Source organism: Temnothorax longispinosus, chromosome 4 (genome assembly GCF_030848805.1).
Source record: "Temnothorax longispinosus isolate EJ_2023e chromosome 4, Tlon_JGU_v1, whole genome shotgun sequence".
Lineage (NCBI taxonomy): Eukaryota > Metazoa > Arthropoda > Insecta > Hymenoptera > Formicidae > Temnothorax > Temnothorax longispinosus.
Genome location: NC_092361.1, coordinates 19,954,514 through 19,979,438, shown reverse-complemented (window position 1 = coordinate 19,979,438; position 24,925 = coordinate 19,954,514). Strand labels below are relative to the sequence as shown.

The 24,925-nt window shown below is 44.0% G+C and overlaps 1 protein-coding gene across 1 annotated transcript in view; it reads left to right on the top strand.

Annotated features, from left to right (window-relative positions):
- Positions 1-24,925, top strand: part of LOC139812236 (uncharacterized) — a 535,555-nt gene that overhangs the window by 247,680 nt on the left and 262,950 nt on the right. Inside the window, exons 7-8 of the mRNA XM_071776921.1 lie at positions 10,148-10,233; positions 20,876-20,929. Of these exons, the coding sequence (XP_071633022.1) occupies positions 10,148-10,233; positions 20,876-20,929 (140 nt within the window). The remainder of the gene's footprint in view (positions 1-10,147; positions 10,234-20,875; positions 20,930-24,925) is intronic.

Genomic DNA, 24,925 nt, shown 5'->3' with positions numbered 1-24,925 from the left:
GTATCCCAGACGTGGCTGCTATCGACAGCCTCACTGGCTGGCACGCATTCTCGAAATGAGTTATTTCGCCCGCCGCGTCGACAGAGAAAGAGAGAGAGGATGAGAGCCGGGGAAAAAAAGTATCGGTGTATGACGCGTACCCCCGTCGAAGGAAAATATTGTCGCTGACACCGCGAAACCACCTCCGCTCCGGCCCCTGGTCACCCCCGTCCCTCGCCCCTCCCCCTCCCCCTTACAGGGAGAGGGCGAAGCGAGGGTTGAAATGTCGGCGTTATTACGGCTGCTGAAACGACTACGAATCGTATAGCCGACGCTGACTGGATAATGTATCGCGCGAATTGCCACTCCGAAATGGATTCCCGTTTGCATTGTAGGCGCACTGAGCGCACATAATAATTGTACGGCGACGTGTGCGTTCGTGTGTGCGTACGCACACGCACGCGCGCGCGCATGGAAAGCGGCACGTGTTGTGTCGCGGGTGTCATTTGTACGAGGTGCAGATAAGGTAATTATATTTTAAAACGTTGATTCTCGCCCGAGGACGCGTTTATCGGCGTCGCCTTCCGTGCATTAGCGTTCGAAGATTTAACGACGGTTCATCAAATTGCGAATCTGCGAAAATAACTCTCCCTAAGTCGAACTCTTGAAGACTTTTTCCTCGCACCGAAACTGTTTACGGATAGCGAGTATATAATCCTTCTCTTGGAAATTTGGATCTGTCGTGGGCGGAATATGAGACGCCTAATAAATTCCGGGCACGAATTGCCCTCGCGATGAAGGGAGCTAATTAAAAATTAACCGAGGGAAATTCCGCGAATGTTCACCCAAAATAATATCGAACGCCGGAGGCCATTATATCCCGGACCACTCTTCTCCATCTCATTCTCAACCGCGTATTTTTCTTCGAACGCGTTCTTTTTTTTCCTATTTTTTTCCACGGATTCGGAGAACGATTTTTGCCAGACGCGCGCTGGCCGCGAAAAGGCGCGCTCTTGTTCGCGTTCATTACCTATGTTTTTCCGTCTTACGCGCCTCGTTAAACACGCGATGCCGCCCAATACCCGGAGTTCCCGGGTTTCGCTTCGGCGGCCGGGCCTGGATTTTCATATTTCACTTCAATCCCCACTTCAGCCGCTCAACACACGTCCACGAGAAAGGTCGAACACTCGGACACTTGTGCGGAATTCATACAGCAAGTACATGACCGGACGGAGGGAATTTACATCTGCTGGTAGACCGGTGGATGGCTCTCGCGCGGCGAAATTATTTAGTAGTAATTACTACCGGCCGTCTAATGACGCCGGCGTCTAGCGTGTCGCGATTTGGAAAATATTTTCAAAGGTACCGCGCGACGCTATTACGAGCGAAAAAGGGAGCGGTTGAATTTTTCTGAGGAGAGATGAGTGACGCTTAATTAATTTTTCTCGTGTTCCGCGGAGACATCGCCTGAAATATAAGCATCGTGAGCATTGCGATTAAAATTGATTAATATTCTTTTCATCACTTAGAGAAAAGAAGTCTCTAAAGATGGCTGCGAGTGATGAATCGGCGCGAAGTCGCGATTAGTAGGAACGTTTGATCTGAATACATAAAATTGGACCGCACGATTTATTTTTCTCTATTTTACGTATTATTTCCCATTTTGCAGTGCAAACGAATTTTGTAGTGCGCATTAACGTGGCATAATGCTAATACAAGAAATGATAGCTCATATCGTTGATGAAGAGTTTCATTTCCTGCTAACACGTCATCATTAATCATCATACCATTTGAATTCCGCATCTAAACGCATGTTATCTATTAATAACCAGCTCTAATTAATTGCTTAAGCCTGACCGTTGGTCGATGCAATTCTCTCGCGTCCTCACAATTAAAATGCAATAATTATTTTCATGCGGGGCCGCGCGGTATCGCGCGTAGCGTTGCGGACGGCCGTCAACAGCTCGATAGGCGCGAATCGGACGCGATTATCGCTGGCCAGCTCGCTTTCGCGATGATCATCGGGGCGGTGGGGGGCCAGGGGGCTGGGGGGAGGGGAGGAGGACACGCAGAGTACCGCGGGATGCACTCGCGCGAGGCCAGCATCATATGCACTAACATATACATGAACGATCGCGCGGACCACCGTTGACGATCCGTCAGCGGCGCCATAACGTATAAGCGAAGCGATGATAACATCAGCGGCACTTATAATGCAAATTAGCTGGTGACACTCGACTCGGTAACAGAGTAATGTAATGCGCGAATAAATGGCAACAACTGGCTCGGCGCATCGCGCTGTCAAATGCGCCCTGAACTCTCATAAAGCACCGTTGGCCGCGCGGTTTGTCAGCGTAGGCGTGAGTTGTAGGTGTGCTTCTGATGGAAATATTGACTATTACGCGCGACCGGGAATGTGTATCATTGAATTGCCCCCCGCCATAAATATACCGAAATTCTGCCGGGCGCATTTCATACTTTTGATTTATCCCCGGCGTGCGAGCGCGCGGGCCACGCGTTTGCACGTGAGCGTGCCGTGACACAACACGCTCCGATGCAACGTGAGTCCCGCTTGTCGCTCGAGATCCTTAAAACGCCCACGATCCTGTCGATGACAGCTTCCGCGACGGAAAATTCGTGTATTTCGATAGACACGCAGCTGTGAAAAGTATTGGACATGTAGAACTTTCAGCGCATTTCGAGAAGAGCTCGAGGACTCTGAGATATTCCCTACATACCATTATTACGTTATTGCACGTTGGGAAATTATGGATAATTATAAAACTATCATATTTTTGCATCAATAAATATGCATAATATTCCCTCGTCTTTCTCTTACGCTTACCTCCTTCGAATACTTTTCATGATTCTAACAATAAGATCACGCATCGTGAATCGAGCTCATAAATGCAAATGTAATTGCGCAAGTACAGGCATGCTGGCGCAGCGAAACGCATTGATTTGCTTAAAGGGGAAGCGAAATATCATTTTTCATAATTGCACCTTCTTCAGATCAGTCCGGACAAATTTTGCTTAAAAAGTCATTACATTTTCATGTAAGGGTATCGTGCAGGAATTTCCTTGGCTGACTCACTGTGGATAATTCCACGTATAACATCATTCGTAAATGTTTCGCGTGAAGAATATTATACCCTTCTTGTGGAACGATGTATTCCACATCAAATGAAGATCTTTGATTACCGTGCCATTGTAATATTCTTCTCCCCCTCGACTTGCCGAGATCGACAAAGTACACGAAAAAGGTGGAGTTTGTCGTTCAATCATTTGTTGTTCGCATGAGAGAGGAGAATAACGTAAGACATCCAAAACTGACGGGCGATACCCTTTTCGATGAATTAGTGAGGCATGTATAGCACCGGCTGCGGCGTTATTAATAGAGCGACATGTGTTGCAGGTTGCTTGCGCCGTATCGATACTCACGTCCAATTGTGCATAAATTATTGGTACGCTGTGCCTGACAATCGCGCGGATATTGATGCGATTATCAATAATTTCCTGCAGGGGCTGGCACATTGTCATGCGTTCGTGCGAGGCTTTTGCCGGTGCATGGCTAATGTCAGTAGTTATTTCGAATAAGATCAAATAAGATACTGCTCCCCCGTTATTTCCTCTGATTATTAGGTTATCGCGTTTCGCGCGTTCGATTGTTTTTTAAAAATTATTTAAGCGTGTACGTTTCTTTTATTTAATTTTGAAGAAAAATGAGATAGTTGCTACCATTATAATCTCGCGAATTATTATTATTAGTAATATTCCTTTATTATTTTATAGATATATTTTTTTATTCAGGATCGGCGTACCAGCGCCGTAAAGTGGATTGATACATTACCGTCGTTTGTTAACTCGCTAACTACAACAATGAACGCGTCGTGATGCATGCACTAACGACACAAAATAATTCGTGTTGTAACGTTTTCGCAGAAAACGTATGCCGCAATTTGCCAAATCGTTGTTTGTCGCATATGCGACACGTAATAAGAGGACGTCTGATTTCAAGTGCGCGATAATCGTGCTCATAAATAAAAAAAAATAAAAAAAAAAAACAGCGAACTCCCAGAGTGTTCGAAACACGTGGTACGTGCCTCTGGGAACAAAAAGTACGAGCTTCTTCCCGCGCGGCATTCATGCTAGCGCGATTGAATTAATCGGGTAATTGAGTTAAGTACTCAAAAATTCGTCGGCGATTCGCGCATAACGCTCGTGAAATGCGCATGAAATAATTTCGATGTGCATTTCAAAATGCGGCGCATCTGCTCTATAATTAATACCGCTAACGGGTTATGTAGTCTCCAACGACAAATTTTTGAAATCATAAAAACATGCTTTAACATATTGCAATTGCAATCGGGGAATACATTGCCGCGTTACGCCGGTGCGCAATGGTGGAAGGGCGACGGGCAGAAATGAGGACGGATGCATTGGTGTCGCGAACGTTAATAATGACGTTTCGAGCGGTATTTATAGCGAGTATTTATAGCGGACTCTGCCAATGATATTATCGGCTACGTTGGGTCGACAAAAAATATTCGGTGGCTTCCCGCCGCGAGAATATCAACCCTGGAAATTATTTTTACGCCGTTCATTCGATATCACGCAACAAAGGAAATTTACATTTTATTTATTGGATATTAGTTTAACGTAAAAAAGTTTTTTCGCGAATCCGTAAAAGCAGCACCGTCCGGCAAAACGTAACGGTATTAAATTCTCCCGTTTTACGCGAAGCGATTCTATCGCCTGGATTGCTCCCGCATACCGCAGTTTAGTTTTATTCAACGTTAAACAGAGCGGTGACGCCGAAAACACCAAGCGCGCGCAGCTGTTCCGTAATTAATACAGTCGACGGTTCATGTAATCATCGACGACAAAGTTTCGAGCCCATAAGGACGCCATGCTTTAACGCCGTGCGACAGGAGTGCGCGGGTACATCGCGTCGCATTGGCGGCAGCGGCAGCAGCAACAGCAGCGGCGGCGGGAAAAGGGCGACAACAATGAAGAGGAGAAGAGTGGCGAAGAGCGGCGACGATGGCTCGCGATGGGGCGAGCGCAGCGTGTGTTGGTGGCGACGGTGGCCGGTGTGGTCTACGACGATGTGGTGGTGGTGGTGGCGGTGGTGTGATGGTGGTGGTGAAATTTATACCGGATGCCAGCCACCTAATAACGTTATTGCGTTGTATAAACTGCGAGAGCGCGGCGAGCACGCTGCAGCACATTAAAGCCGCCGTCGGCACCATAGAAACGCGCGAGTATAAATAATACACCCGCGGTCTCTCATTTCCGATGCCGTATTTAGTTTATTAGCGCGACCTGGAATTTTTCGTGCCGCGTCGCGCCGCGCCGCGCCGCGAGTACTAACCCGCCGAATTACAGGATACAGTTTAGTGCGAATCGAGCCGGGGGTCATAGCTCCATCCGCCCCCTCACCTATCCCCTCCTCGAATGTGCATGCGGAAGTCGGCAGCTTTACGACGGTGTCAAAAATTGCCGTGACCCTAAGTACGGCAGTCGTTCAGACTCGTTCTCAATGACGTCCGACCGCGTCCGATCCGTCACTTTGCTTTTCGCTAACTCTTCCAACGTCGTTTTCACAAATTTATATAATATTGGCAAATGTTAGAAAAAGAAACTCTTAATTCTTAATTCCTGTGCAATTTTAACCGCAACTGGGTCTTAGAAAATGTTTCAGAAAGTGAAGAGAGAGTAACGCCTTCAGAAAAAAAGAGTAAAACGATAATCTTAGGAGCGACACTACTGGCGCTGCGTTCCGAAGAAATACGTCCACACAGATTACGAGTTGGGATAAATCAATGTCGAGTGGTACCTTAACCTGGCTCAAACGAACGCGAAGCCTTCATTGGTTGACTTAAGAAAACTAGCAACCCTTCGCGAACGTTTCGAGTGGCTCGTCTCGATCTCGTCTGTTTACACAAGATCGCGTACACCAGATGCAACGTCGTTAGGAAACGTTCCTGAAATTACGCGGTGTTTGTTTAACCCGTTACTGTGCCTAGTATTGCGCTTCATCGTGATGGAACAGATTCTTGTTGAAATTATATGGAAAGTAGTTGAGAGAGAAAAAAAAGAAGAGATAAACAGAAGGTATGATTATATGTAAACGGCAATAAGATACTTTAACATGTGTTAAAATTTTGCATTGTGACACAATTATATTTTGTTAGGCAGAATATATAAATATAAGCCGAAAAGATTACTTTTTTAAGGAAATACTAAATTGTTGCTATCTCCTCTGTGTATCATAACTGTAAAGTATTGCTTAAATAAATAAGTTTAATTTATGGACGCGTATACAAGTCGCGTTATTTCTCCGCGCAACGTATATCCACCGCGGAATATAAACCTATCTCCCCTTATAAAAAGCTTGTCAACGAGTCTAAACAGATGTAAGATAGCCCGGTGTCTCGAGAAAACTTCCGTTGCGGTTACGGAAAAATCCTTGTGACATACGGGAACATCTGTATCGTGGAGACTTGGATTGTGTATACGTATAGGGTGATCACCCTACGGAGAGAGCGGGAGAGACTCGCCCCGGTGGCCTCCGAGTCATCCAGGATCTTCGATTTCCCAGACTTGGCGCCAGCACGCCTCGCGTCTGTTTGTGGCCGTGTGGAGTGCCTACCGCGAGGCTTTTCCTGCCTAAATCCGTTCAGGAGTGCCTGACCTGCGGACCTCGAACGGCTCCCGTTCGACCCCTCGAAGATATCCCGAAGCCGGGACGAGAGCACTCAAAGGGCACTCGATCCATCGACGCCGTCGAACCTACCGTTCGACCTGATGCAAGTCAGACGGTCTGCCTGCCTCCCACCGTGTTTTCTTTCGAGGAAGTGGCTCCGGGCAAGGAGATTTATTTACTTGGACGATACCTCCTGCCTGTTTTACGATCGACTCGCATGACAAGTCTCTCGCGCTGCTCCGATCGCTCGAGTGCTACCATCTGACATTTATAACGGCGCGTCGCGTCGTGTCGTCTTTGTATAAAGTTCTGTTCTACGAGACTAAAAGGATGGCTGAGTCTCAGGACTGGCCCGGCTTTTAAAATAGACAGAAGTTCTGTAATGATATATACCTGTACTTGTTATCTTGATAACCAGTCAGTTTCCTGTGATTGATCTTTAAAATAACTCTCTTTTAGAAACTAATATATATGTCGATAAGAAACTAATGTATAAAAAATATAAAACGATATATGAAGAAATTTCTTGAAAATTTCAATTCCATCGAATTAACTCTCGCCGCTGTATTCAAATATCTCTGAGAGGTAAAGTTATCGGTTTATTCCAGAGGAAGGGCATGCAATGCGCGGACAATGCGACGGCTCGTCGGCCGAAGAGGTACAATAGCAGTCAATAATGCGTGTGATTTGTGCAATAAGCGCCTATTGCACGCGCAGCCGTCGCCGCGCAATTCGATGCTGCGAAATCGTTCCGCTTCGGAACATCGCCGACGCACGTGTGCCCAGCTACGCGATATCCGGTGTAGCGTGCACCGCCGATGTTATGTGCATTTGCGCTTGTCATTACGCGCGTCGCACAGCTCGATATACATATCAAGGCGCATCGTCATTTTCGTTGATACCGCTTAACGATATGCCGATTACAGCCTCGGCCTAATATCGCCATCGTAAACATAGCTTGCGAAGAGCGTTGACGCAAATCGAAAACGATGTAATGACGGGATATGTGCAGAATTGCTACTGGAGGTACCTCGTTACGCGCGAGAAATAAATAAATTTAAGATTTAGATTTAGCCGTAGATTTCTTCGAGTGCATCGAAATAGCGTTAACATATTTCGTATTATGTTAATTAGAAGATCGAAGGCGATTTGGCTTTTTATGAGAAAAATATAAAAAATATTATATTACGACTATATATAAACTTATTTGTCAAGTTTATCGATATTATTCATTATTCTATTTGTTTCATATCTATTCCTGTCTCGATATGCACATCTAAAACGGTTGATGACCCTTCCAAATGTCAAAGGTATAAAAAGGCCAAGCGGAACGTTACGACGAATATCCACCGTATGCAAATGTCATCCTATACATCTTCGAAACGGTTGCCAATCGACGTTATAGCGCCCGATAATAAAATCCCTTTCGACCGTACAAACGGACTCGCGCCAAATTCCACTTCGAAAATCCCGTTCGCATTCGTGCGCGCTGTGGATCGATCGTAAAGATCGATGAATGGTGCCCGATGTGTCCGAGGTAGGTACGCGCTCCGAAACCGAAACGAAGGATCAGTGGTCCATGCGGGACAGCGGATAACGCGCATGGGACCAGGGAGGACGAGGACAGGAAGAGAGGAGGAAGGGAGGGAATGATGATGATGCAGTCGATGGGTGGACGATGCTCACGCACGCGGTGCATCCGGGGGATCGCCACGCGGGGGATCGACGCGCTCCACTGTGTGCGAGTCCGGGGGACAGGAGCTTGGCGGTTGTGTCGCGCCGCTGCGCCATGCCATCGATGCACTGCTCGTGCTCGACGCACCGAGCCGCGTCACGCCGCGCCGCGCCGCGCCGTGCCGGTTCGACCGCCGGTAGGCGAGATAGCGACGCGGGATAGGATACATATAATTACCGGAGGGGGGATCGTGCTCCATTTCACACATCGCACACCGTGTGATCGCGTCACACGGCCGACGCCTCGCAGCTCCACGTATGCGGCCGCCCTGCATTCTGCATGCACTCCGCGCGCCTTCTCTCTCTCTCTCTCTCTCTCTCTCTCTCTCTCTCTCTCTCTCTGTCTGTCTCTGTCTCTTCGTCTCTCCATGTTCGTATGTTCATATGTCGGATGGATCGATTCGGATTTCACGCTACACCGCGATCGAATGGTCGTGCGCCGCGGTTCCTTTCTCATCAAAGATCGAAGAGACTAGGGGATGATCATTCGTGTCGTAATGCGTTTGCACGCGTATATATTTTGTGCATTTTCCATCGCGAGTATCATATGCGTGGACGCGGTTAGTTATCAATCGTAGCGTGCGTTTCGTTTCACGGACGTAAAATACGTATACTACGCATTACGTGCACAATAAAGTGTGTATATATATATATATATATATATATATATATATACATACATACATGCATTGGTATAAAATGTATTATTTTGTATATTCATGATGTCAACGTGTACAGATTGAAATTAACAGGAATTCTGTTTGGAACACGCAAGTGCACACGCATAAAATTATAAGGATATTGGCGAAAGAATAAGAAAGTTTGAAAGAAAGAAAGAAAGAAAGACCCTATAGTTTTTACAAATATCTTATTAAGCACTTTTGTCACGGTAGATGACGCGGTGAAAAGTGACGCAAACCGCTCGTCTTCTCGCACGTGAATTGCAAAGTTGCACGCTCGATCGCGAGTTAATTCAACGGTACCGTATTACGTGGAAGGACGAAGGGGTGGTTTCGACACATTGACGGCGATGCAATAGAGTGGCAACAAACAGCGGACACCAGATACTCGACGGTCCCGCACCCGCACCCGCACCCGCACCCGCACCCGCACGCGCACCCACCAATTCAACCCACCCACGCAATGCACACGTACGCACCAACTCGCGCGCGCGCGCTTGTCTCCACGCGTGTGTATATCTGCACGAAGCAATTGAACGGCGAATGATTCAATTTGTCAGACCAATGAGTTTGTCAGGTGCCACTCCATGCCGCGCCGTACGGCGCGCGAGAGCTCGAATTGGATTTGATTTAACGTTGCGCGTATTGCCGCGCATTACACACTAGAAATATCGCAAATCTCTCGCACGGCATCCAATTACTTGTTCCCCGAATACAATGCGGAAAAGCCGCGCGCCGGTACGTTTGCGCGCGCGCGCACACACATACATTATCATGCGCGTGTATGTATGTCGTTTGGCTGATTGTGAATATGCTGAAGCTTCGCGCGAGCGCGTAGTGAGTTCGGGCTGCGTTCGGCCGCGTGAAATTCCGGATTTCGACATAATGGAGATCGCTGTATCTGCGTGCCAGCTGTGTGCGCGCGGATCTATCCGGTTCTCGAAAAACATTTTCGCGCCGTGGTGACTTTGCTCGTATACTTTTACATTTCGAACGACACGTGGTGATGAAAAAAAAAAAAAAACGAATGGTTCATTTGTTGCAGATGACGTTTGCGCAACAAGCCATTTCGAGCGTCGGATATTGCGATACTTACATCAGCCTCGCGACTTGCAGATTCAACAAAGAAAGGTAAGAACTATTTTAAACTGGTTCATAAATAAATAATATTTAAATGACTTATTTGTATGTGACAATTTAAGTAATTTTCCGGATTTTTGGATTTTTTAATAAAATTATTTTCACAATTAAAGGGATTACTATTATCAATTTGTCATCGGTTAAACAGCGAGGAGACTGTTCTTTTAAATAATTCTTGCTTCACTCTTGTCCGACTTCTTTTTCTTTTGTCTCCGTAGCGAACGACGTACTATCCGGTTGTCCTGACTTAATTAAATGGTTTAAGTTCCGACGAAAATCCGAGGCCGATATCCGACGGCGAAGCCACGGGAAAAAATATTTCAGTCGGATTAAGTACGTAAGCTTTAGAAAAAGGTTACGGAGGAGAGGCTGCCGGCTGCCGTGGGAATAAATTCTAATGTGGCGGCATTATAATTGCGCGGTTTACGTTCGTTGCCGGCCAAGGGCTGCACCAGAGCCAAATTAGCGACGATCATTATTTATGTCTCGCGAGGAAAAGGGGTTAAAATGGCCATTCGTTGCCGCCGTGCTTCTATAACGCGGAAGACAAAGGGTAGTTAGCCTCGTCCGGGATGGGGATCCTCGAATATCCGGGAAATTACTTATCCCACCGAAATGACTGTCGAATTAAGACCATTGATAGGGACGCATTTGCCTGTCGCTTCGATATCTGTGTTCTGGAAGGCGCTATTATTTAAAGAGCAAATAACTACATTTTTCTATGACAGAGTCCCTGATGAGTCTATAATTAAAATATTGATTCGTTGGCTTCAAATCAGCTCGAAAAAGAAGCCGTTGATAAAGTTAAGGTAGAGAGATCCTACACACGTTAGTATACAGCGCTAAATGATTCTATACGTTATAGTCGAGCCGTTATGCGCTCCCCTTGTAATTTCCCCGCGATTAAGTAATTACGCATGAACTCAAAGTCCGTCGGAAGGTACGACGGATCCGCCGTCGGAGTTTATCGCGCCGATAAGACGACCGACGTGCGGAGAGTATGCACGTTTCTTATACTTTTTTTTCTCTTTTCGTTCTTTTCTCTCTTTTTCATAAATGACACGAGCAGCGTAATTTATAATACACTGTGATAGCGCATCTCGTCTGGACTTTATAACTTTATGGTGCAAGACAAACAGTGAGAGCGACTGATAAGTAGCTATCTGCCGTGTTAAACATGTTATCCTAACCCGTTACCGACATGTCTACGCCGAAGTGCAGATAAGCAACAAGTGTGCAGTTCGCGTCGAGCCGTTTGGGAAAAGATATTGTGTACTCGCTTCTCGTTAATTATCTCTCGCCTCTTTCACGCTGCTTTTTTTTCCTCTCTCCTCTCATTTTCGTTCGCCGGTCGGTCGCCGGCACCGGCGTTAACGCCGGTGCCTACCAATAATGGACGATATTCCTCTCATCGAACGAGTTTTCACATCGCCTTCGTCGTTTAATTCCTCTCCACAGCGAACGATAGAATTTGCGTGAATAAATCACGAATAAATTGCGGTGATTGTGTGACGACCGGAAAAATATAGCACGAAAAGATTCAATGTTTTAATATGAGAATATTTAAAACGAACACACACATTTTTTTATAAATTAAAATTGTTTTCTTTCTGATTAAAAGATATTAAGAGGGAAATTTGTAACTAGTCGTACTTTTATTATAATTTTAATATCTCGATTATAAAGGACGGTTGAAATTCTTACATAATAGTATTCTCATATAAGCGAGACTTTACAATTACCCGTAAGCTGAGTAATTTCCGAAAGTCTGCTAGTATCTTCTCTTACGAAACGATAAATTTAGATCCTGACATTTAATTATGCGACACGAAGCTAAGGGTGGTTTCTTGGACTACGAGATGACTCTTGTTTCGTTTATTTTAATGGAAATGGACACTACTTACGCTACAGTCGCTACAGTGTATTTGCTGAATTATCGAGGACTTCGAATGATTACTTAGCAACTAAAAATTTTTGCATTTGCTTAAAATAAATATGAAAATCGTAATTTTATTATTGTTTTGGAAGAAAATATCTTTGTAATTTATATTACGCAATTATCACATCAATGATTATGTTATATTACTCCATAATTATATGTATAGTTAATGCAATAATTCCTTATCGATTGTTTAATTATATATATCTAATTTATTTTTATCTCAACTCTCGAGGCTAAGATAACAAATATTCTTTTCTCTCTAAGTATCAAATACTCAATATTCCATCCATTTGCCCACGCTTTCTGTTTTCTCTGGCTAGGGAGGATAGTACGACCTTATAATATCGATATAATTTCTCCGGAGGGTCCATATGACTTTCGGCCACCGAAAGTTTGAGAACAAACCTACATGCAATTAAGCGTAACGGTTCTTCCACGTCTAATAATAAATTTGGCGGTGGTGCGGGTACCGGGCCGCTAATGCGTTAGAGCGTATAGATTGTTGTTAATGGGAGTTATAAGGACGCATTAGCCTGATAAATAGTAATGGGGTTTATTGGCGGAAAATCAGAAAATATGACGATAGTCGGGGTATTCTCCCCCCTTTTCCTTGCAGCGCACGGACACGCAGCGAGACGTTCCTTTTTCTTGGGGTCTGCCATCAGCCACCATAAGCGCGGATATATGGACCCCAAGTTTATTATATTTGCTGGCCACAAGGAGGCTTCATCGGCTATATCTATGAAATACTGCTTTAGACGGACTATAAGATTCTTTTTTCTTTCTCGCCCTCGTTCTATCGATGTATCACCATGTGCGAACATTGAACATTGACTAACAAGCTCTTTGAACATCCTTTTTAATGTACATATAATCATTAGCATTATTTTTGTATAAAAGTTAATTTGGCATATTAATGATTCGGATTATTTATTATACCTTAACAGTTTCTTGTTTTATCATTTTTATTGCGTTAATAGTTCCATTTGTAATAAACTTATCCTTGTAGACAAGAGCAAGTTGCTATTCTATTTGATAAACAAACCAGAAGTTTCTTAGATTTGGATAAGTGAAGAGGTAGATATTTCTGGAAGAATATGCAGGTGGACCACTTGTAACTGACCATGCCGTAGACTAAATAGCATCATAGGTCGTGGTGTTTACGTATACAAACACGGTCAATGGGTTTTAAGTTCCTAGCAAACGACACTCGACTACTGGATGTTTATTTCGAGGGCTTTAAGAATATAAATTTTTCTGAAGAACCTTGAAAGCGAGGAACCTTCTAACGTCGACTATTTTCTTCCATAAAGTTGTACTACTTCGTGCTAGTGAATTACCGCTTGTAAAGGAGATGAAATTTTCTCCGCAACCACGAAAGAGAAAAAGAGACGGAATTCTTCTTCCAACATTAAAATAAATGGATTTCTGTACGCGTTTGGCGATCTTTATTTTTTTTGTCTCGAGCTTTATATTAGTATATCATATAGCATGCGTATCTTTAGTATCATAGGCAAATTTCTCAATTCTCAACATTATTTTAAATAACATATTAATATTGAAATATATCGATAAAGCATCATTAATTATTGTTAATTTTGAACACATACATTATCAATCATTAATTTTAATAATACAAATAGACTTTAAAAAAGAAGTATTTTCTATGGAATAACCGTCGTAAGAAATATACATAGAATATACAGAAAGCTAAACGATGTGTGCTATTTTAGTAGCAGGGATTCATGTCTTCCAGATTTCTAGCTGTCTTGGGGACATATTTGGGGAATAGGTTCTTTTTTTCGTTATGGTCGTGTTTTAAGGATGAAGAAAAAAACAGGGCGAAACGAATAGGAATCGGATGTGACCACGTTCTCTTCCTATATAGCGCCAAGTCCGTCCTTTCCGGTCTCCCCCTTTATATTCGGGAGCGATATGAGCAGCACGTGTGGCAATGCGGTCGTCGTACGTGGTGGCTCGTGGTAATGTATATGAGGCAACGCCGAGAGGAACGTTGGTGTACACGGGTGAGAATTACTCTGAAGTCGGTCCCCCGCCGAATTATACGATTCACCTGGTCCCTATTTTACGACGTTTATATTACATCGCGCTGCGGCGAATCTTGGCTGCCGGCGCGCTTCTTGCGGTTCGACTTTTCCTCGCCGCCCGCGTCTAATCTTATTTCACCGCGGATACTGCGGAACCGTGAATTCCGAAATTTCTCTTGTAAACTTTCGTCGAGTAAAAAAAAACCCCCGAGACAAAACGTCTCGACGCATTGGCGCAATTGTCAAAGAAGCTGTAATTATACTGGCGTTTCATAAGTAAAAAATTACATAAGGTAATAAGAGATATTCGTAAATATATGGTGGTTTACAAATATTAACACGTTGCAACGTATTATCGTACAAATTTATAATGTACTGAAATTATCCTCTACAGGATATTTATAAGGACTATTATAAATATTCTCTCGTCAGAGAGATCTAAAGCTTAAATACACGATTCCGTCTGGAACAAGGCCGAAGCATAAATCTATCAACGAGGAAAGAGTTACTCGTAAAAAACGAAAACGAAAAGGAAAGGAAGATCGCTAACATCATCAGGGAGTCGTTGCGTTATCGCGGCGTATTTAGTCTTGCCCACAACCTCTCCTCTGCTTCTCTACCCCTTGCCCAATCTCTCCGCCGTTAATACCGCGCGGGTATCCTTCGATAAACAACGGAGCAGCAGGTTGTTCAGATTTTATTTGTCGAAGCCGCCAGCGCCCTTCTTCATACCCGCGCTTATCGTCCTCGGACGTTCCTCCCCGGCGCTTTCTCTCTTTCCCTCCTAGGAAGCTGGGAAAAATCCGTAAACGGGTAAATATTAAAGGCTCGGCTCCCCTCGCTGCGTCGTTGCGCGTACCGATAACGGGGGTCCCGCTTTCGGAGCTTCACGATACTATCTTTATTTCTCGAGATCGTAAAATTTTACAGTCGACGGGCAGGGATTTTTATCGTCGCGACGGTCCGTCGCTTCTTTCGCTTTCACCGCGCCTGTATCTTCACTGGTAGGTATTCATACGCGGGGGATGAAACGTAAAATTTACGAAACTGTCGGCAATTAAAAGAATATTGATCGATTGGATGTGCGTTTGCGTAACTGATGTTAGTTACGCGCAAGTCAGCAAAATCGACCACGCACTTTAGTCTATATCTTATCTGCAATGTATGAACTTCTTGCGGACATCATTAGGACGATTGTTATTATCATTTGTCAGAACAAAGGAGAGCGAATAGGTGAATAGATAGAACAACGCGCTGCGCAGGTGGCCTCCGACGGCGAGGGTTACACTCGGTCCCGTTGCCCCGTTATACCGCGCTCGTCCATTAGCCCGCGTCCACGAAAATTATCTGTGACACAAAGACGATAGGTAGGCGCGCGCAAACAAGTTAGCCGTCTCCTGATTTCGCGGAGTGGCAGCCTCATAATTGTTACGACGTAACCTCCAGATAATCGCGTCTAAAGTTTCAGGACGTTTCGTACAGTTAGTTGGCGGTTTGGTTGGGAGCCGGGCATTTAGCCCGTATTGTCGTGTATACGCCGAGCGTGGATGTACACGCTCCGAGTCCTCTTTGCCTACAGGCTCGTTCAAACGGAACGTTACGTGTTCCTTCGCTCTGTCGGGGCTCGGGGCACGGGATTGTACTCCTCCCGCCCGCGCCGGCTCGAGCGTCCGTAATCCGTTCATGGACCAACTGCTGGCTCCGGTAGACACGTACAATGCTTGCCACTTGAACTTCCACGGATGCTACGTATCCGCGTTGTTAATGCCGCATAATTTCTATTACTTTTCACTTTGGCTAATCGCTTATATGTCCACGGTATCACGACAAGGAACATGTGAAATAATCTTTTTCGATAGCATATACCTTAATCTTTTCGACGCTTTCTCTTCTAGCTTATTATTATCTTTTGTAAAAATTGCATTGGTCAGATCGACTCTTTATTTTAGATCTTTAATCTTTTTAGCACGTCTGAATCACTAAGCGGTTTTCGTAATTCTAATTTTTTTGGATTTGAAATGTGGATGGATCGAGATCTATAGAACGACAGATACAAAAACGAAAGCCAGAGAGAAAGAGAGAAAGGGATTGTGAGAAAGGTAGAGAATATGCAGAAAGCCGCGGTTAATGCGTGTGCGAGCGACCACACGAATTAACGCTTGTTTCCAAAAGCCCTAACGTGCCTGCGACAATTCTTGAGTGCTGTCTACTGCAGAGGCGAAAAGGGGGGAAGGAGAGAGAGAGAAAGAGGCAGAGAGACCGAGAGAGACCGAGAGAGATCGAGATCGAGAGAGAGAGAGAGAGCACAGTGCCCTCCTCCGACCAGCAACCTTCCACCTCCGCCGCAACCAACCCCTTTCTCTGACCCCGGGGATGCGGAGCAACCACGTTAAACGTTGGTAATGTTAACGTAAATAGATTATAACACTCTGTTAAACAGGCAGGCAGGCGGGCGGGCCTCGGCTCGTGCGAATTACTCACGGATCGCGTGACACGTTCCCCTGTCCTGCCAACCGCCGCTTTTGGCTATCATCCTACGTGGTGCACGCGTCGACGACGCTGTCCTCCCACCGTTCTCCACCCGACTTGACTGTGTCTACCTACCTACCAACCGATGCGGACGCGACGCGACCCGCGCTGTACCTCGGCGCCGAAAGCAAGCGTGACCATTCTTGCGTTCGTATGAAATAAAATCGCCGAAATTTCCTTGCTCGTTTTTCGCGGGACCGCGGGAATCAGCTTGCGGAATGAAAGTTGCTGCTGACGGAACGATTTGGAGTACGGAACGTTGTCTCTGGTCTGTTCTGTCAAAAGCCATGCTAACCACTGATTTCATTACTTCGAGTTTCAAATGCTCACCCTCATGTTTATAAATGCCTCATGTTTTTGGCAAAGAAATCAACTAAAATCAGTCTTGAAACGCGATGCGATTTAATAGATCTTGACATTCGTCAATTTGATAAATTTATTTATTATTTTGATATTTATAAGAATTATCCTAAATTATAGTAATTATTATAATAAAAAATTGTATGTAACTTATATAAAAATTTTGAATTAATAATATATGAACAATTGACATCGGTGAATACGAATCTGAGCATGTAAAATCTATGGTCAATGATTAGCTTTAATCGATTTTAGTTTAAAATTTTTGACTGTTATGGAACATTGAAATATATATTCGCATTATGGAAGATGTACTGAGATAAAGTATAATTTTCTGAAAAAAAATTGGAGAAAATAGCTGCGTCTTTATTTCGAGTACTAACGATAAGTTTCATCTCGCGTAAATTGTTGAAATACTCATAATATAATTTTATAAATTGTCTCAACATTGACATGACAAAATCACTCACCGGCCGATGCGCAACAGCGGAGTTGTAAAACTGCCGTCGATCTGTAACACAGAAATATTTTTACATTAAAGAGAGCAGTGTGTCCACAAGATAAACAATATTTCAAGTAAATCATTATATCGCGCCTCTCAAATTTTTAAAACGTTATTTTAATAGATATTTGATCTTGAAATGCAAATGTAAAAAACAATCGCGGCCGCATATTTCCGCATTAATTCGCGTTCGCATAATTAATCCGCGAAAAATAATTCAAGTGTAATATTATGACCGTGAAACAAGACGCGACGTTCACGACACAATATCTCTTTTCGCATACGTCTCCGAGATCGAACTCCGAAATTGCGAAATTGCGCCGGAGTTAAATTTAACGAGTAATGAATATCACACGTCATGGTCGAATCAAGTCGCGCTTAAGAAAGTGGCGGAATCCGCCACTGAACAGCAAAAAAATAAACGATAAATAATATCTACTCACCCCACGGTTGCCCCGCTGTCGCCCGATGTCTCCCAGGCTTCCTCCTCCTCTCCTCGGTTCTCCTCCGTTGTCACATCTCCATCGGTGCACTCACTCACGACGCGACGTTCACGCGAAAATCGACTATATCGACGCTTATGATCGCGCGACACTTAACACGGCACTCCCGGTATTAATCTCGCGACGCGGCGCGTACACGCGTTTATTACATGACGACGGAAGAATTACGGAAAAGCTACGACTAGAGCTATTTCGCTATACGATCCGCTCGACGGACACGTCGGCGTCGGCCCGTGATGTCCCGCACCCCGCAGGTAGAAGCGACGAGTGAGTTTAAGATGGCGAAGAAAATTTCGCGTAAATTGCGCGACCAACTTCACTCGCCAGGAGCAACCGTCGCGAGGTCGCTACACTTGCCGCTTGCCAGGCGATTTTGGTTAACTGCAATTAAATAATCGATTTATTCGCATTATTCGAACATTCACATTCGTGTCTATTTCCCACGATCGCCAAATATCAAAACAATATGATTAAATACGTACGACGTTAATAGAGACTGTGATCGTTGATTAAACACGTCGCGGCGTTACTCCAATTCGTCCGCTCCGGTCCGGTCCGCTCGTATTCTTTATCCGTGTTCCGAAAACGACGATTCCGAACTATCCCGAAGCCGCGCGACACGGCGCGAGGCGCGAGAGGCGAGTCAAGTTGGCGGTTGAGAAAAGCGAGATCGATTAGGGCCGGTCTACAATCAGTCGTCGGAACGCAACCGATGGCCCAATGAGAGAATTTCTTTTTTAATAACGAATTATCCTCATTGGACCAGCGGCTGCGTTCCGACATCCGACTCCGACGTACGATCATATACTAATTGTAGAATCGGCCTTATTCAAAAGAATGTAATTTAAAGTATTATTGAACGCGATATACTTGTGTCCGCATAAATTTCGTGAAACATATGTATTAGCTATAATTCGATGTATCACAGTTTTCTGTAATTTGAAACGCCGGCTCGGCGATTCGTAGGTATTCGTACGTTACTCCGCGACGCGATCCGAGATCCGAGAACAACGAGGTCGCGGGTGCCGCGGCAACATGCGTAATGGAGACAGTGTGGGGGAAAGTAACTAGACCCACCGAACGCGCGCCGTGACTAGTCACTCTACCCCCCCTCCATCATGTTTACGAGAAGTCGCGGCGCGGCGCCCGCGTCACGCGACCCCATCTTGGAATTTACTGACTCTCGGCTCTCGCCGCTGTCGAAACGTAGATCGTTGCGCGGAGTAAACATACGTATCGTCGGACTCCGTTTTCGGATTACGGAAAACTGTGATATACGTGGTGTATGTGACATCGAATGTGTCATTAATACATGTGCTTCGCGATTCCGATACCGAGGTAGATTACATTCTTTCGACATTCGCTTTTCTCAACCGGTCAACTTGACTCACCTCTCGCGTCTCGCGTCGTGTCGCGCGGCTTCGGAGTGAATTTGCCATCGTTTTCGGAACACGGATGAAACATACGTGCAAATCCTCAATCAAGTAACGCCGCGACGCGACGTGTTTAATTAGCGACAGATCACAGTCTCTGTTAACATCTCACGTTTAACCTCGCATTTTATCGTGTTCTGATACTCGGCGATCGTGGGGGATAGACAGTTTTCATAAATCAATGATGCAGTTAATCAAAATTGTGCTTCACAAGCAGCAAGTGCGTAGTGTCCTCGCGACGGTTGCTCCAGGCGAGTGAAGTTGGCCTTCACTAAAAAATACGAGCGGACCGGAGCGGACGAATCGGAGTAACGCCGCGACGTGTTTAATCAACGATCACAGATCACGGTCTCTATTAACGTCGTACGTATTTAACTTTGTATTTAATCATATTGTTTTGATATTTGGAGATCGTGAGAAATAGACACGAATGTGAATGTTCGAATAATGCGAATAAATCGATTATTTAATTGCAGTTAACCAAAATCGCTTGACAAGCGGCAACTGTAGCGGCCTCGCGACGGTTGCTCCAGGCGAGTGAAGTTGGCCGAGCCTCGTGCGATTTACGAAATTCTCTCCGCCATTTTAAACTCACTCGTCGCGTCTACCTGCTGGACATCACGGGCAACGGGCCGACGCCGAGCAGATCGGACAGTTTCTTTCGTAGCTTCTCCGTAATTATTCCGTCGCCGTGTAATAAACGCGGGTACGCGCCGCGTCGCGAGATTAATACCGGGAGTGCCGAAAGTGTCGCGCGATCATAAGCGACGATATTGTCGATTTTCGCGTGAACGTCGCGTCGTGAGTGAGAGTGCACCGATGGAGATGCGACAACGGAGGGGAGAACCGAGGAGAGGAGGAGGAGGCCTGGGAGGCATCGGGCGACAGCGGGGCAACCGTGAGGTGAGTAAATGTTATTCATCGTTTATTATTTTGCTCTTCTGTGGCGGATTCCGCCACTTTCTTAAGCGCGACTCGATTCGCTCATTCCCGATACTCTTTACTCGTTATGTTTAACTCCGGGCGCAATTCGTAATTTCGGAGTTCGATCTCCGGCGTATGCGAGAAAAGATATTACGTCGCGAACGCGTCGCGTCTCTCTCTTATTCGCACGGTTATTTGCACGATTTTTCGCGATTAATTATGCGAACGAGTTAATGCGGGAACGAGTTTATGCGGTCGCGATTTCTTACATTAGCATTTCAAAATATCAGTTAAAATAACATTTTAAAAATTTAACGAGAGCGATAATTATTTACTTTAAGTATCGATTACCTTGGACGATGTTTTAATGTAAAAATATTTCTGTGTTACAGATCAACCTTGAGATCAACGCAGTTTTACAACTCCGCTGTTGCGCATCTCGACCGGTGAGTTATTTTTTTATTCCAGTTCGTGGCAATAGATTTGTATGGAAAATTATAAAAGTTCTTTCCCACAGCTAAGCGTCGTACGAATGAAGTCGTTGCGTTTATCAATCGCGCTATATATTCCCGCAACATTCTACAATCCGTCTCGAAAAGATCCTCGTTGAAATCCTACCGAATTTAAAGACTCGATGGGAGGAGACGGCGTGTCGTATTCGTGGTTGCCACCACGTGAAACGCGGGTCGGGACGGGGAAGTAATAGATAGGTTTGTAATCCATCGAGAGCTCGAGGCGTTTAGGAATGAGATATTTTGGAAGGGGTTGGCGATATCGGCAGTCTGCGAATGAAATGGCGCGTCTCCCGATCCTCGACGTGCCCCGAAGGGGCTTGCTGCCGAATCGAGGCGCAATCCATCCCCGTCCCTCCTGATTTCAGCTACCCCCTCGGCTAAAGTTGTCTTCGTGAAGACGAGTCAGAATTGTCCTATCGTCCCGAATTTCTGCCATTCTGCAGACTCGCTCGTCGCTCTTCGCGGCATGTAGATATTGATGAAAAATATATTCAGCGCTTTTATACTTCTCTTCACATTTCGTATTTCAATGCGTCATTATCTAATGACTTTTTATTTCGCGAGAATCTTCTCAGAATTAACGTATGTGTTTTATTATTTAAAAAAATAGCTTTTTTCGTTAAAATATTATTCTCGCCTCATTATAATCTTTATTACGCTGAATATATCGATAAAACCGACATTTAACTCTAATATAAAACGGCAACAATAGCATATTCAACATATTTCCATACAAATCTATTGCCTCGTTCAGATTTGCTTTCCAGTCTTGCGGCGCCCGAGGCTAGAACCTGTCTAGATCGATTCCGCTATTTTTTCTCTGCTTTGATTATCGCCTGCGATCTCGATAACTATGCATACTCGTGCTATAATCTATATGTGATATTGATTATATATGTTGATTTACATATATTGTAAAAACTCTGTTTGATAGTTAAATACCTTATATAATACGGTCGATTTTTAATAACTACATAGCATCGATTTTAAATAATATATTAAATAATTTCAACCTATACCCAGTTGATTCCTTAAGCATTATAACATTTCTAAACCTATAACCATAGTGGCACATTTTCGGAAAACAATGTGGAAGATTACCGCCTGAGTGAAGTACATCGGAATACCGGAATAGAGACGGATGGGGCATTGAAAACGATTACATTGTTCGACACGATAATATTTGCCGCCGAAAATAACGCTGAAAAATCGTGAAGAAATAGAAAGATGGGACGGGGCGTGTGTTCATTCAAACGCGGACAATGCGAGAGAGATTCATCTGCCTGCCGGTGCTACTCTGATTCCATCCACTCTTTTCGGTCCTGCTTCCATTGACTAATGTTATGTGGTACCCGTCGAATTAAAAACTTGGTTTGCAATCCCGTTGCTCCTTCTGCAGGATATTTTATGACCGAATGACAAAATAATTCATTAGAAGTATAATAAATAATATTCGTAATTTACATCACCATTTAATAGGATATTTGTATATCGTACATAAAATATATATTTATTTACAAGCGCGATTACACGCAAAAAGATCTATTGTAAATTTATCAAACAAAATCTGCTCTAAAATATCTTTTGACAATGTAAGAAATCTATGTGAGATATCATGACGTTCAGAATTAATATTAGACAGATTCCACATATCGATTTGAAGCTATTGTTACAGAAATCCTGTATAACTTTCAACAAGTTGGAATGAGCTGCGTATGTGTGCTATCTTTTGATAAGAACATTAAGTTATCTATATGTTTTTGTAATAGTATCCGAACAACTCTCAACATAGTACGAAAAAAAGCAATGAGATATATTTTATACAATAGTGATTAATACAATTTTCTTAATATACCATTCGGTTGTAAATCCGTATCAGTCGGGTACTCGACAAATTCAGTTCGTCGCATCGCATTTAGCGGGATCATCAGCGGGAACGGTAGGCAATATCGGAATTATTGTGATTCGCAGAACGCGCACGGTACGCCCGAGGGCGAGCAATCTATACGAGAACCAGACATTACTCCATCGTGGCTTGGATTTGAATATTGCGGTAGCAATACCGCTGCGGGCTCTAATAGTTACTGCGAATGGCACGTGCACATCCGTATGTATGCACCCTGCTATGCGCCGCACAATGTATCTAGAAGTATAAGACGAGTTATAAATGGTTGGATTATGTTGCCTGCTAGCGAAACTGCAGCCCGTTCTGATGCGTTGAAAATTACAAGACTCCTGTAACAATATCTTCAGGCCTGTGCGCGCAGTCTGTATATTAATTATCAACGTCACAATACAGGTTTCTCAAATCAATCAAAAGCTATTTCAGAGCAGATTCTTTACATTCAGAACAGATTTGCAATAGATCTTTTTGCGTATAGGCAATTGGAAATTGTTCAATTTAATCCGTTCATAAGATAAGGGAAATTATTTACATATAATTTAATTTTATAATTAATAGATTCTTTCTATTTCTTCTCTCTAGAAACATCTGTGACAAAATTAATTCCGGTTTCGTTAAAAATATCTCTTGTACTAGTATCTCCCATAAATTCTTTTAGTCATAACTTTCTTAACTCATAATTCTCTTAAGTTACAAGTCGCTCCTGTAGTACGACGGCACAAATTTCGTCGGATTACGAAACGAATTGGCCAGAACATGGGTTTACTGCAAAACGCGCGCGCTTTGACGACACGAGACGTGTCGAGAGAGAAACGCGATCTTAATCCCGCGGCTACCTTATTTTTAGGGCGTCGAACTTACCGGCTGACTGGCAGTCACGATGGCAACGTCAAAGCCTGATTGAGATGGAATCGGAGAATAAAAGAGTTGTAAATAAGAGATAAAAGCAGGCCGTATGAGTGAGACGCCGGAGTGGCTGGTCGTGTCTAGCCCGGACAAAGTGTGGTTTTATTGGTACGTAAGGGGGCACCGTCGCAACGATAATCCCCATTTATAGCTTATAAATGATTTTAACCCCCGTAAAAATGCATTAGCTGTCGCCGAGGTGTGTCACACGTACGGCGTTGGTAACGACGCTTCAACGACCAGCACGTATTACACACGTACGCACAACGCGTGTGCGTGCACGCGTGTACCACGCGCCTGACAAAAACCACGATATCGAGTGACGCACGTCTGCAAATGTAAGTCGGCTTTTAAGGAACTATAAAGTAGTACGAGAGAGTGGTTTTTGTGACCGAGTCTTGCAAGGAGTGGACGCACCCGTTGAAAAATACGTAATCTTGACAAAGTAAGGATTGCTAGGCTTTCCTGGCAATGTGTATTTTAAATATTCAAAATATCTAGCGTAATACGTGTCACATAAGCAGATTTTAATTCAATGAAATAGTTGTTGAAGCAGAGGCTGGATTCTTGAATAACAATTATTAAACATTATATCAAAATTTTTATTTAAAATGATGATTAATGTAGGTAAAGTGTTCTGACATTACAAAAACTTTGATATAATGTTTAATAATTGTTAGAAAAAGACGTAATTCTTTTATAATATTTCATTTCTCATTTATGTTTGTAATAAAATTTTACAAATTTGGTCATAACTGAAATATAATGCTGACGTAAAGATTTTTACATGACACTCAATGATTGAATACTTTTTTATAAAAGATGATACGTCAAAACAAATTCGCATAAATTTTTCTGTCTCTGTTAAAGACATAATTGAGAAACGGTTTATTGTTGCGGCGCGTAATATTATTATTATTTAAAAAAAAAACGGAATAGTCTTATTAATAATGATGCTGAATCTTTTATCCGAAAAGATGTTCTTTGTATTCTTAAGGCGCGAACGTTACTTTGAGACGTCGCTTTTTTCCAGTCGTGGCGGGCGTCGGCGTCGCATCGACGCGGTTCGGTTAGCCGGACGTGAGAGAAACTCGAGGTGGCAGAGAGAGTAGAGTGGG